This window comes from Tiliqua scincoides, chromosome 3 (assembly GCF_035046505.1).
Source record: "Tiliqua scincoides isolate rTilSci1 chromosome 3, rTilSci1.hap2, whole genome shotgun sequence".
NCBI classification, from domain to species: domain Eukaryota; kingdom Metazoa; phylum Chordata; class Lepidosauria; order Squamata; family Scincidae; genus Tiliqua; species Tiliqua scincoides.
In genome coordinates, this window is record NC_089823.1 from 30,661,294 (window position 1) to 30,674,977 (window position 13,684).

Consider the following 13,684-nt stretch of genomic DNA (forward strand, 5'->3'; position numbering starts at 1 on the left):
ACAAAGCACAACATAAAGAACTTTTGTTTTCTTTTGTTGCATAAAGAACAAAGCATAATTCAATAGAAAATTCAACAGCAAAACTGAACAGCAACTCCTATACATTTAGGGCTACTTCCCCCCTTTCTGTGCTTTTAAATAGCATGTAAGGATTAAGGCCCAACTCTAGATTGGGGTATATGCTGCATCCAGCAGTTGGATGGCAGTCATGGAAGCCTCCTCAAGTAAGGGGATGTTTGTTCCTTTACCTCAGAGCTGCATTGCCCTTACCTCAGTGCTGGAAAGTTGGTTAGGATTGTGTCCTAAGTAGCTGAGACATGGCTGAAGAGACCAACTGTGGCTGTAATCCTAACCACACTTTCCTGAGAGTAAGCCCCATTGAACAAAATAGGACTTACTTCTGAGTAGACCTGGTTAGGATTGTGCCCATTGGCTTATTGTATAGCCTATGGCTAAGCAGAATGAAGAACAAACTAAAAATATCCAAAACAAACGAACAGAACCCCAATGAAGTAGTACATCAAATCTCAGGGGAGAGGCTGAGATGGCTGGCAAATTTAATGGAAATTGCTTTGCCAAATATGCACCTCAGATTTGTTGTGGTGCAATCATTGATTCTCAAAGATCCTCTCCCCCCCCCCCAAATCTTGGGGGTTTCAAATTAGAACAGATTTTGCTTGAAGAACAGCAGCAACATCTTCACAATCTCATGTCTGATTTTCAGACCTCGCCTCAGAACCCAGTACAGGCACATTTGGCTGCAATGTCAGTGAGCATCTCCTCCCACACCCCTTCCAGGTTACCAAAGCACACAAATGCAGACGTATATTGATGGAAACCCAGCAAAAAAGGATTCCTTCAAGATAGTTTTTTTGTGCTGTGGTTTAATTTATTATTTACCTGGCTACTCTGATCTGCAAACTGTTTCTCAGCTATGGTTTCCAAGTGATGGCATACAAACAAACAAAAAATTAAGCATATGTTAAAATCAGAACATAAAATTAACAATAAAAAATCAACACAGCTTTAACACTCAACTTTAACACTAAAAAAGTAGAACATAAACCAAAAACATATGCAAGTCAACCAACTTCCAAAAGTAGAATATAACAAAATGGCCTTTATTAGCTTCTGAAATGCCATGAGCAGAGTCAAATTAATACCTTGTGGGATAAAGTTCTAAAGCTTTGGAGTGGCAACTGAAAAAAAAAGCCCTGCTTCTTACAGAAACCAGCAGAAAGTCTCCGTAAGATGGAACACAAAACAGGCCTTTGTCAGCAGCTCTCAGACTTTAGGGAGGCTCATGTGAATGAGAAAGATCCCTGAGGTATCTCAGTTGCACATTATTTTGGATTTTTAAAGTTTAAATAAAGCCAGCTCCTTGACTTGGGTTTGGAAATACACTGGAAGCCAGAATACCTTGGGAAATTCCTTCCAGCATATTATTAGTGTGGCCCAAACTAGGCATGTTTAAATGTGCAACATGGCCTGTTGGGGTGGGGGGGGGTGTTGTTTTTTAAATCATGCATACTCCCCTTACAATACCTTTGCACACTGTGGCAGGCTGAAGGGAATTTAATACTTTTCTCTCACTATAGTTTTCATCCTGATCACAGCTCTATTATTAGTTTTTTAAAAAAAATCTTTGGGCAAAAGCTAAAAAATGTTTAAAAGATCTGAATTTGCTCTAGGGTAGGGGCCTCTGAAGTACAGTCCATGGTACATCAAGAAAAGTCTCTCAGGCATGGTTCGGTGGTGGCAAAAGCCGTACTGTTCTGCCCTGCTGCCTCCCGTCATTGTATCTGATCTTTGCAGAAACTCAGGCCAGGCAGCTGCTTCTGCTGCTGATCAACCTAGCTCTGTGCCCTGATTTCCTGGGGAAAGTGGCTGCCCAGTGCAAGTTTTTCCAAAAAGAGGGCATGATGACAGGAGGCGGCAGGGTGGAACAGTAAGGGTTTGTCACCACCATCCTGCACCCAAGAGGATTTTCTTGGTGTGGTGGATCCAGCCTGTAGGCTGTAGTTTGGAGACCCCTGCTCTAGATCAGCGGTTCTCAAACTTTTTGGTCCTTGGAGCCCTTTACACTGCTAAAAAGTCTCAGGGAGCCCCACCAGTGCATGCACAGAGTCTCAGGGAGTCCAAGAGTACCAGCGCATGAACAGGGGAGGTGAGAGGGATGGGTGAACAAATTGGGGAGGGGGCAGATGGCTGCCACTTTGGTGTGCTTGTGGAGCCCCTGAAGGAGTCTCAGGAAGCCCCAGGGTGCCTAGGAGAACACTTTGAGAAATACTGTTCTACATAACTCTAGAGTAGTTTTGAAAAAAAAAAAAAATCTGTACTTGACCTTGGCATGATTTGAGCTTGTTGAATGTGGGTTAGGTCCTACTCTAGAATGTCATAATTTCATGTCTAGACCATGTATCAAAAACATACCAGAAGCCAAAGCACAAGTGGAAACAAAACAGCAACATAAAGACTGTTGGTTTGTTTCTCTGCATGCATGCTGGCTATGCCCAGTTCAAGGTCCCTGAGTGCATGGAGAAACCCTAACACATGGCAATTAGGGTATGAGTGAGCCTTAATTATGACAGTGCAGTGGGCTGCATTGATAGAGATGAACTTCAAATTAGATCATAACTTAGACATCACATCAGGAGTGGAGGGACATCTGATTACAGGAACAGTTTGTGTTCTGGGAAGCTCCAACACTCTGCTGCCCAGGGCTGTCAATCCAGCATTTCTTGCTGGTGTTAAAATTACTTACAAGAATTAAAATTTCAAAAGGTAAGTAAAGCATCAGGGAAACACACTCTGGGGGGGGGGGGGAAACATCAGAAACATTTGAAAGCCTTTGCTCAGAATTGCAGGCATCGATGTAGGATGTAGGATGCCAGACTTCTGGCTGAACAGCTGCCACAGTGAGCTGGGCTCTTCAGAGTGCTGGGGCGATTCCAAGCTCCTGTGGCTCTAGCGTTGTCAGATTGGCTTTTATCATGAGCATAAATCATGCAATTACTTGAGCCTTGGTCTGGTCCGTGAAATTGCCTCTTTGCACTTCAGATCACCTGAATGAAACCATGTCCTTCTCTGCCACCATTCTGGTGGTTCTGAGGAAGAAGCAGCTACCTCTTCACCAGAGCCCCAGTAGAACCTGGGAGCCAGGGTGGTGTAGTGGTTTGGGAGGTGGGCTTAGGCCTGGGACATCCAGGTTCAAATCCCCCCTCAGCCACAAAGCTTCCTGGGTGACCTTGGGCCAGTCACTTTCTCTCAGTCTCACCTACCTCACAGGGTTGTTGTGAGGACAAAAGGAGGAGAGCAGCTGTGTACACCACGCTGAGCTCTTTGGAGGAAGGGCGGTATAAAAATGTGAAAAATAAATAAACCTAATAAATGGCAATTGATGCTCCAATTCAGCAGAGGTGAAGGCAAATGGAAGAAGATAACATTTTTGAATCACGTTTAAAGTAATGGCATTATTGGGGAAATGTTTGGTGTTTCTTAAATGGAATGACCAGTAGAATGAGATCACTGTGCTGTCCTTCTACAATGCATTTCACATTTCTTGTGGAGCTAGTTACCTCACAGCATGCCCATAGGGGCCTCTGTTGCTCTTTGATGCAGAACTATGGTCTATACTTGCAAAAAACAGCACAGGAATAACTTGTAAGCAAACTTGCCAATCTGCCTTGTCAAGCGACAGGCTGACAGCACAATCCTATGCATATTTAGTCAGATATATCTCTATTTCAGTGGGCCTTACATCCAGGAAACTGTGCATATAACATTGCAAACTGAAACACTTACCGCTAAGTATCTCCACTGGCAACAAGGCACTCTCAGCAGCCTCTTAATTTGCAAAATGCATGCCAGTCATTGAACTCAGCAGCAGTCCCTGCTTTGGGACAGAATTGGCTAAATATGTTGAAATGGAATTTACTTTGGATGGAGTCTTGTTATACTGACCAACTGGCAGGAAAATGGCAGCTATGAACCACAATTCCATGTCACTTTTAATGTCAGGTATGACCACTGATAGATTTGAACTGGCTGCTAATATAGACATTTCCTTACACGGTTTCCTAAAGAATTAGTGGAGGTGGCTGCCCATGTCTAACTCAGTTTTCAAAAATATTATCCACTGCTTTCTCAGTTGGTTGCTGAGTTGCTGTCAATGGGCTATCATTCATGAGAGCAAAACGTATCAATATAAAGGGCAGAATTTCTGTTGCAGGCTGGAGGGTACAACCAATGTTCCATTCCAGTTTTAAGTCTACATTACATTACTTGTGGGGAAACAAATGTGTCGCTCCTAAGGGTTCAAAAAGAAGATGGGAAGGGCTGAGAGAGGGGATGAAGATTTTTGGATTGTGGGCTGGGAAACATCTTCAATTCAAACAGCAAGACTACCACACGGACACCATCAGATAACCCTTTGCCAAGTGGAAATCCCACAAGCTGGTTCTAGTGTCTGAAAGCCACAAAGTATGTGCACCAGCTCAGTCTGATGGCAAGCCCCAACGCCAGTGTTGCATACTGAATGATGCTGCTGCTGAGACTCTGTTTACAACAGGACCCTCGAACATGGTAAATAGCATTACTCTTGCCATATGGAACACCCACCATACTGAAGCATTTGCCTTTTGTGGGCTCCACCTCACTGACAGCATGACTAGGATTGTTCCTGGCAAGTGTTCCATTTGCTCAGAAGTTTTTATTCCATATTCCTCTCCTTGCTCCATCTGAAACCCAGACAAGTTCTTATAGTGATGTCTATCAGTGTTGTCATGCCGGCCTGCCTTCTGCTGGCATTTGCCAGGGCAGTTGCCTTCCTTTGTCTCCAGCACAAGTAGTCAATCACAGGGAGAACCTAATTAGGTAGTGTCCTACTTCCCTCCACATAATACGACATCTGCCACTGCTCCAAGAGCACTTTACATTGACTGACTAACAATGGCAGTAATGTACAGCCATCAAGAGAGAACAGCTTCTGCCTTCCCTCAGCACTCAGCACGTGGCAGTAAAGTTGGAACTCTCTGTGACTTGGCAAGGCGGTGAGATAATATAAGCCTGAGTGCCTCATCAGAACTCTCCACCGTTAACCCTGACCTGCTGCTTCATGTATCCCTTGCACGAAACAGAAAGACTTCCTTGGGAGCTGGTGAGGATATTTCTTGAGATGCAGGATAGGTTTAAAATATTGGGTTGCTTCTGCCATTTGGATGGGGAGGAATCATACGTCCTGATCATGGCTAAACTAGGATGGACATTGTTGCTCATGAGTAGCATAACTACAGGGAGGGGACATGTTGAAGCCATGCAGCGAGAACAAAGCAGAGCTATCTCCTCTGCTTTGTCTCACCAAATGACTACGATGGTGAAGGGGAGGGGAGCTTACATGGCGAGTTGTGGCACGCCCTACAAAATGTAGTGCTGTGACCTCTTGTAGCAATGCTACTGTTGCTCATCTAGAGGGGGCACTATAAAGGGGTGGTCAATTTTCTATGGAATGCAATAGACCAGTAGTAGGAGTAGTAGGGCAGGAGGTCTGGTCTAGAGGGCAGAGTCTCCATTAGCCCGAAGATAACATCAGAAGGTCGCCAGTTTGAAGACACCGGCAGCTCCCTAAATGGCTGAGAATGGCGAGACCTTGAAGCATCTGACAAGCCGAGCTGAGTGATTCCACCTGCTCTTGGTGTGAGCAAGAAGCGTCTTGGCTGCCCTCCATGGGAGAGATGGAGCTGCTTGTCAGCCTGCGTGGGAGAACTGGAGGCCAGAAGTGAGACCAAACCAGGAAGATCCATTCTGAAATGTTGTTGGTTCTTGAAAGAGAGAACCTCTATGATTGTAAAAATCCTCTTGAGGGATTTAGAAAAGCCCGCCTATGTAAACCGCCTTGAATAAAGTCAGAGGAGTAGTCCGCTGATCAGAAAGGCGGTATATAAATACCTAGTTATTATTAGTAGTAGTAGTAGTATTCCAAGGTCTAGTTCTCCCTGGAGTGGTAACTCTGTGTATAGGTTGTACCACTTCAGACCGTAGATCAGGGCTCATGCATTACTGGAAATGCCGTAATATGTAACCCCCTCCCCCCCAAAAAACAAAAGATGTCAGGGAGCAGGCTAAAATTATACCCTGCTGCCTAACATCTAGTTTTCTGTATTTAAGGAACAGCCTACCATGTGAGCCCACACCTAAAAGCTGAAGCAGTACAGCCTATACAAAGAGTTACCACTCCAGGAGGAACTAGACCTAACAAAAACATGTTTTGTCAGTTCTTATGTGTAGAAGAACTTATAGCAACAGTTGGTAAGACTAAAATTAAGGCTACAGTCCTATGCACATTTTCTTGAGAGTAAGCCCCTTTGAATCCAGTGGGACTTTCTACTGAGTAGACATGCATAGGTTTGCGCTGTAATGGATACAAATGAACATGGGAGATCTATAAAAAAAAAGTTAATTCAAGACAAAAGCAAATGCAACAACTTGTTCATGGAAAAGATAACTAACCAGTGCCTTTTTTAAAAACCCCTTTGGAAAAGAACGCTCATCATTTTAGAATTTCTTTTAAGGGATTTGAATATTTACATATAGCATTCTTGGAAACTCATTATTTTGAAACATGGAATTTTGGAAAAGCTAAAGCAGGTTTGAGGTACAGTACCCAAAACTAAATACAGATACTATAAAAGATCAAAGACAGAGGACATATTGGACAAATTTATACAGAAAACTTTTATTTATAAATTACTGGAATAATCATTACCCATATTGGTTATTCTCATGATTCTGAAGAGAAGTCATCGACAGTTCTTAGAGAAGGACTGGCTGTTGTATAGTAGTAAAAAGTACTGTTATCTGGTGTGCTTTAGACAGACAGACAGATTCCGTTCTTTTTAAAGGGAAGTAGAATGTGAGGAAAACTAAAACCTTTCAGAAACATATCTCATAAGTGCTCTGGATAGCCGTATTTCAAATACAGACAGGGCATGTGTGCGTGTATGGGGGGGCGCTCCTGATGACCTCCATGAATGGAATGGGCAGATCATATGGCAGAAACTGTACATCTACTGTGATCCTGACCCATTTAGGGATTTAAAGGCAATCACCTTGCACTTTGAACTGGGCCTGGAAGTAGACTGACAACCACTGCAGATGGTTAGTACATAACCCAGTTTGGGATGACAACGAACCATTTGAAAGTCAATGCTTTGATTTGTGTATATGGTTCATATTTTCTAGCATGGACTAGTATATATAAGGTATCTATGCATTCATAGCTTGCTATAAAAGTATACTGCTTTTCAAAGCCATGTACAAGTTCTGAATTGCAAGTATGTAACATGACATTTCAAACATTATCAAAGTTCTCCAATGGTTTTTGCAGTGTCCATGTGACCAACAAATATAGCAGATGGGAAGGATAGGTGCAGCACTGTTTCCTATGAAGGGTCTGTGCTGCTCACTGATCCATGCGGATCAGTGCAGCTTAGTGGGCCATGCGGCCATGCAGCTTAGTGGGAACAGTGGTGTGCAGGTTTCTGGATAACAGTGGGGTGAGAGACACTGATGGTGTTTGACTGAGTCATATACACTATCTCTACAAGGAAAAGTTACTTGACATTGTTGTGCTACCCTGAAGGGGTAACACACAAATGAGAATTTCACATCTGGTTCCAATCATGTTCAAAAGTGGTGATCAATGAGTGGGGCCTGAGGATTTTGTTAAAGCTCTCCCCCCCCCCCGCCCTGATAATTCAAGCACTGTTTTTCAGGCCACAAGGTAGACATATTTGTAACACTGAAAAACAATTAAGCCACACCAGGATCCCCAGTTTGTCTGGCGTCCTACTCTGCCGTGTACTTAGCATAACAGTTAATCCAGTCCTGTGCCTCTGTGCCTGCCTCAGTCTCACATTTCCGTTTCCCAACTGGAACACTGAACATAAGGTTGCTTTGCTTGCTCACCATGTAAGACTTCAGTGAGATCAAACTTTTCACCTGCAGCCAATTGGTGAGGGCTTAAGGTATTCAACGTATTCTGCAAAGAGATCCACACAGCGCCTCAAGCTAGACGTCGACAATTAGCAGTCGCTTTCTGAAATGTCATCTTTAATTCATTCCTGTTTGTTAAGCACTTTGATGGAAAGTAATAAAGAAGTGCAGAGAGTTATTACAAGCACTGAGTGTTGGTATGGCAGCATTACCCCCTCCTGGGGAACTGCAATGTTCCCATTTAGGGAGGGACTTTCACGCTACTTTCACAATGTTGGCACCAAACAAATAATAAATACTAATCCTGACATTAAAAAAAGATCGCAGACCATAATTCAAGAACCGCTTTGCACCGAGAATGACAATTGATTTTGAAAGGCGTTTAGAACAAAGGACAGCTGGGAAACCAACCATGACATTTCGGTTTATGAAAAAGGATGAACCTCACTATTTGCTGGGTATGCATCTACGCAAATCAGAATGGCTTATGAGAAATATTTGTTGCTTTTATCAGAGTGAACAGTGTATACGAGCTGCTGCTCTCTCCTTTGAAGGATGTGAACTTGAAGAAAAACGCATGACATGAGGAGTGAAAAAATGGCGAGGATGCTGTGAAGTGTCAAGAGGAGGAAGAAACAGAACTGAGAAGCTGGTGTGATGTAGTGGACTTATGCTGGGAAAGCCATGCTTCAAATGTTCAGTCTGCAATGAAATAAGAGAGGGTGACCTTGGGCTGATCATCTTGAGAAGTTTCACTAGTCTGAAGAAATTTGCTTTGTTTTCCTCCAAGATCTTTAGATCAGTGCTTTCCAAACTCCTATAAAAGAGCTGAGAGCACTGTTAAGTTTTTGCCGGGGGGGGGGGGGGAGACAACACACTGCTGCCAGGGACAGGAGGGGGATTTGTTACGTACCTGCAGCCAGTGCTATAGTCCTGGGGCTTCAGGGGGTGCGGGGAGCCCTCTGCAGGGCTCCCGTACCTGCAAAGCTGTAACCCCCCCTCCAGGATTGCAGCTCTGGCTGCAGATGAGTGTAAAAATCTCCCTTCTCCCTGGCAGCAGTGGGATCCTTAGAATCATGTTGCTGCCTTCCCCTCTCCCCACCCTTTAAGGGGGCATTGGTTAGTGATTTTGAGACTGGTGAGTCACACAGACTGGTGGCTTCCAACACAGGTATTGTCTGTATTGAAATGAGTTGAGAAAAACAAACTTTTCCAGAGCTCTGCAGAGCAGGTGGGTCTCCAATTCACAGCATCACTTTAATTATTTTATATTTATGTTTTATTTTTCAGATTTTTATACTGCCCTTCCTACAAGGAGCTCAGGGTGGTGTTCATGGTTCTTTCCCAACTTTTGTCCTCACAACAATCCTGTGAGGTAAGTGATGCAGACTGGCCCAAGGTCAGCCAGGAAGTGTCATGGCTGAGCAGGGATTTGAACCTGGATCTTTTAGGTCGGACTTAGACCTGACCCACTGCAACATCCTGGCTCTCTTTTGAAACCAACGCGCTTGTCGATTCTGTTCATAGCTGTTCCCACAACTGGATAGACACAACTGGATACAACAGTTGTTCCCACAACTGGATAAGATAGTGATCACCATTGCTCAAGTTGCTGGGAATTCGGTATAGTCCTATATAGGAGCATGGTTGGGTAAGTGGACAGACCATAGTTTGGCCTAAACCTGCTCTTTAGCATCCTCAACAACATGTCTAATTTAGCCCTGCCTGTAACACCTGCTTCATTTTGCAAAAATTACAACTTTTCTCACAATCCTCAGTATATCTTCTAATATCATCCATTTACTTTGCATTCCAGGAGTGAGAATGCCTTGAAGAGAGCATGAAAGTAAATATCAGTTATGCACAGAACGACGTGACCTTTCTATTCTTTTATCAGCAATAAATTGATGCAAGATATATTTTCCTCCCTCACTCTGGAATCCAGTAGGATGTGTTTTACTAGAAAGATTAGAAAAACCTGGACTCCCTGTTTTCCTTCCTGGTTAGCAACAAAGCAAACGGCAAATTAAAAAAGAAAAGAAAAAAGTTTTCCTTAGAGAGCAAAAGAGGTATTGGAGAGCACTCCTTTGAGCTTCCTCGATGCCTAGGAGCTCATTTGACAGACATATATAAAATGTAATTTCCATATGTTTGCTTTCAGATATTATGATAAAGGAATTATAGCTGGTTCAGTCATTTATATCTTGCAATTTTAAAGGAAAAAAAATATGGAATTTTCACAGAGAATCAAATAGCCCAATCCTAACCTGTGCTGGTTCAGCCAGGTCACATAGCATGCCCTGCATCCAGCGAAGGTTAGGAGGTGTCTGGCAGTCTCCTTGGGGGTAAAGGGATATTTTCCCCCTTACTCTAAGTAACACTCCAGCCAGCTCTACAGGGCTACTCAGATCTCCACCAGGTATATAGCTGGCGGAAGTTCAAGCAGCCTGATGTAACACCAGCTGGTCCGGGAGGGGGTAAGGATATAGTTAAGAATGCCTCTGCTAATCCCATTCCTCTCCTGGGCCCAATCCACCCCCTGATCCACCCACCCCCATCAAAAAATGCCTCCTCCCCACTGCCCTTCCCACACTCCTGCACTGGTTGGTGCAAATCCTAACTTCGTTGGTGACCCAGGGTCGGGATGCAACATTAGCAGGGTGGCACAGACCTCCCTGTCAGCACTGCTGGCTCATGTTGTTGCAGATGTGCCTTATGATTACATTCTGGGTCAGTGCAGCAGCTGTTGCACTGGCTAAAGAGAATGCTAGGATTACACGTTGAATCTTATACTTCTGGGAATCTTAACTTTTATTAAAATGTTCCTAGTCCTCAAGTTTTTAGAGATGTGTTTGGATACATGTGCATAGAAGAAATATACCTAAATCCTTAAGTGAACAGAAATACTCTGGCTCCTGTCCAAAGAAAGCAGTTGTTCTTATGTCCCATTGAAATCAATAGGACAGGTTAGCAGCAATTAATTTAGGTCCCATTAATTTCAGTGAGATTTAGCATGAGTAAGGTGGTCTCAGTTAGCTGTCACTACGTAATGTGCTATTCATTTTACTTCCAGACCATTAGGACCTCAGATAATCAAATCTAATAGCCCGCTCTAGAAGGATATATGGCTTAATTATTGAGTTCTTACTCATGGCTTTCCTGATCCTGTCTGCACTGTTCAGAAACAACTGTAGTCATTTTAAAAGAAAAAATGGCAATAGTATAACCAAATGTTTGGAGTAATAACCAAGATGCTAAACTCATTACAGATCAGACTCAAATTCTAGGAACTGTATTTATTGTTTACAGTACACAAAACAACATGAAGATAAGATCTAAGTATAAGATAACAGTATAAGTAAAACTCGGATTTCGAGCTAATTTTTAAGGCTTCCTAAGATACCAGCGGTTGGAGGATTTGTAGTTTACATAGTTGAAAAGAGGGGAGGATTAGGATACAAGTCAATTCATTTCAACAGTCGCAGATAAGGTTCATGTTATAGCATCAGAACCACAGCCAGTAGTTTAGATTAGTTGAATACAACCTGTAGAAGCCTATACCACAATCCTGTGCATGTCTATGCAGAAATAAGCCCTACAGAGTTCAATGGGACTTACTCCCATGTATATAGGATTTGCCCTAGGCTCTGTCTTTCCAAAAGATGTTGGTTTGGATCCAGAGAGCCACACATGGAACTCCAACAGTCTTCTGCCTTCCCCTTCCTACTGCAGTAGCTTTATGTATACCCTGAAGAGTCACTCAGATTTGGGGATCATCTAAAGTACTATGCAATATGGTGGTAAGCAACGCAGCTGGGGGAATTGGTGACTCTCTTGTGGGCTTATGGAAGGACTTTCCACTTGCACATCAAACTCTTTGGACCCCAGCCCTAACCTGCAACCAAAGGGATTCAGAAATGTACTCACCAGAAGAAGCCTTCTGCATGAGCCATCAGTTTTGGAGGACTAATCATTTTATTTTATTTCTATATTTTATACCACATTTCTCATTATCGGATTTCTCATCAGATATTACTCAAGGCAGTTTTCATAGGCAGGCTGTCCTAGACCTAATTAGGGTCTTATATTATAGGGTCTATATAGGGTCTATATTATTGTTCTATATAGAGAATCCTTCAGTCTCCAGATGTTTTCCTTTCACTGTGTAGTCATCTCTCTAGCAGCAACTGTTACCTTGCAGATGCCTGATCTTGTCTGATCTTGGAAGCTGAGCAGGGTCAGGCCTGGTTAGTACTTAGATGGGAGACCACCTGGGAATACTGGGTGCTGTAGGCTTATACCATAGTCTTTCGAGACTGAAGGTTGCCAACCAACCATCTTTCTAGTTATACAGCATGTTACATTTGAGTGTGATATGCATGACTGCCTAACTAGTGGCACTTGCCTTTTGTAACTCCCTTCCAGAGGACATCCCTAGTGATATTTCACAGGACTGTTAAAATGTCTTCTTAGTCTACTCATCCATGAAGCAAGGTGAGGTGGGTTGTTTTACACAGTGGATGGGTAAAGGTGGCCTCTTTCCCAGCTACCTCGTTCCCATTTGTCCTTCCTTGCCACCTCCATTCTTGCTCCGTTTTAATTTGTTTTAATTTTGTAAGCTACCTTGGATCCCCTTTCTTGGTGATTTTAATATAAATACATATATACATAAAACAAAAGTACATGCTTAATGACACCCAAAACGTGTACTGATACAGTGCCTTGCTAAATCTGCATCAAAATCTTTGAAGAGTATTCGTATTTGATTTCCTTTTCTTAAAAAAGGAATATGTTCAGAACAGTATGGGGTATAGGAGCCATGGCATTAATATTAAACATTATATCTTATTGATTGCTTTGATTAGAGGGTGCCAGAAAATGAGGGCAAATTTCTGTATATGAAAAGGAAAATTCCTGTTCTGTTCTGTTGATCTTATGACATGAGTTCTTGAGATTCTGAGGAATCTCTTCTTACATACTTCATAGTGTCAAATATATTATAATATGATTTACACATATAATGCAAATGATGTGCACAGAAGCAGTTGCTTGGTCCAGTTAGCTAATTAATTAGTTAATACAGTGTTTCTCAAACAGTGGGTTAGAACCTACTAGGTGGGTCCCCATTCATTTCGATATTTTATTTTTAATATGTTAGACTTGATGCTCCCATGGTATGTGACTGCATTTAGGGAAATGTTACAGACCTATACTTTTAACAGTCTACTATGTATAATCTTTTAACAATGATAGTTAATGGGACTTATCCCTGGGTAAGGGTGGGTAGGATTGCAGCCTAGGATTGTTAAAAGTTTTCCTGCTAGATTATGTCACTTCCAGTCATGACATCACTTCTAGTGGGTCCTGACAGATTCTCATTCTAAAAAGTGGGTCCTGGTGCTAAATGCATGAGAGAACCACTGAGTTAATGAATTAGACCAAGTGTTCAGCATGTCTATACACCACTGACATAATTGACTGTGGCAGTGGTTCCCAAACTGTGAGTCGTGACTCCCCAGGGAACTGCGGAAACCAGCCAGGACAGCCACAGAATCTTTGCAAAAACCTCACTGCCCTACACAAGGAATAGGATTGTAGCCCTGTTGTGCGGAACCACAGCCAATGGCCCATGGGCAGCCCAATCCTGAGCTGCCTGGGGCACCCAGGCTCGCTGGCACTGAGAAGGGCTGCC

The 13,684-nt window shown here is 43.0% G+C and overlaps 1 protein-coding gene across 1 annotated transcript in view; it reads left to right on the plus strand.

The window, feature by feature from the left end:
- Positions 1-8,350: 8,350 nt before the first annotated feature.
- LOC136644999 (zona pellucida sperm-binding protein 4-like) overlaps positions 8,351-13,684 on the plus strand; it is a 32,403-nt gene continuing 27,069 nt past the window's right edge. Inside the window, 1 exon segment of the mRNA XM_066621258.1 lies at positions 8,351-8,450. Within this exon segment, the coding sequence (XP_066477355.1) occupies positions 8,351-8,450 (100 nt within the window).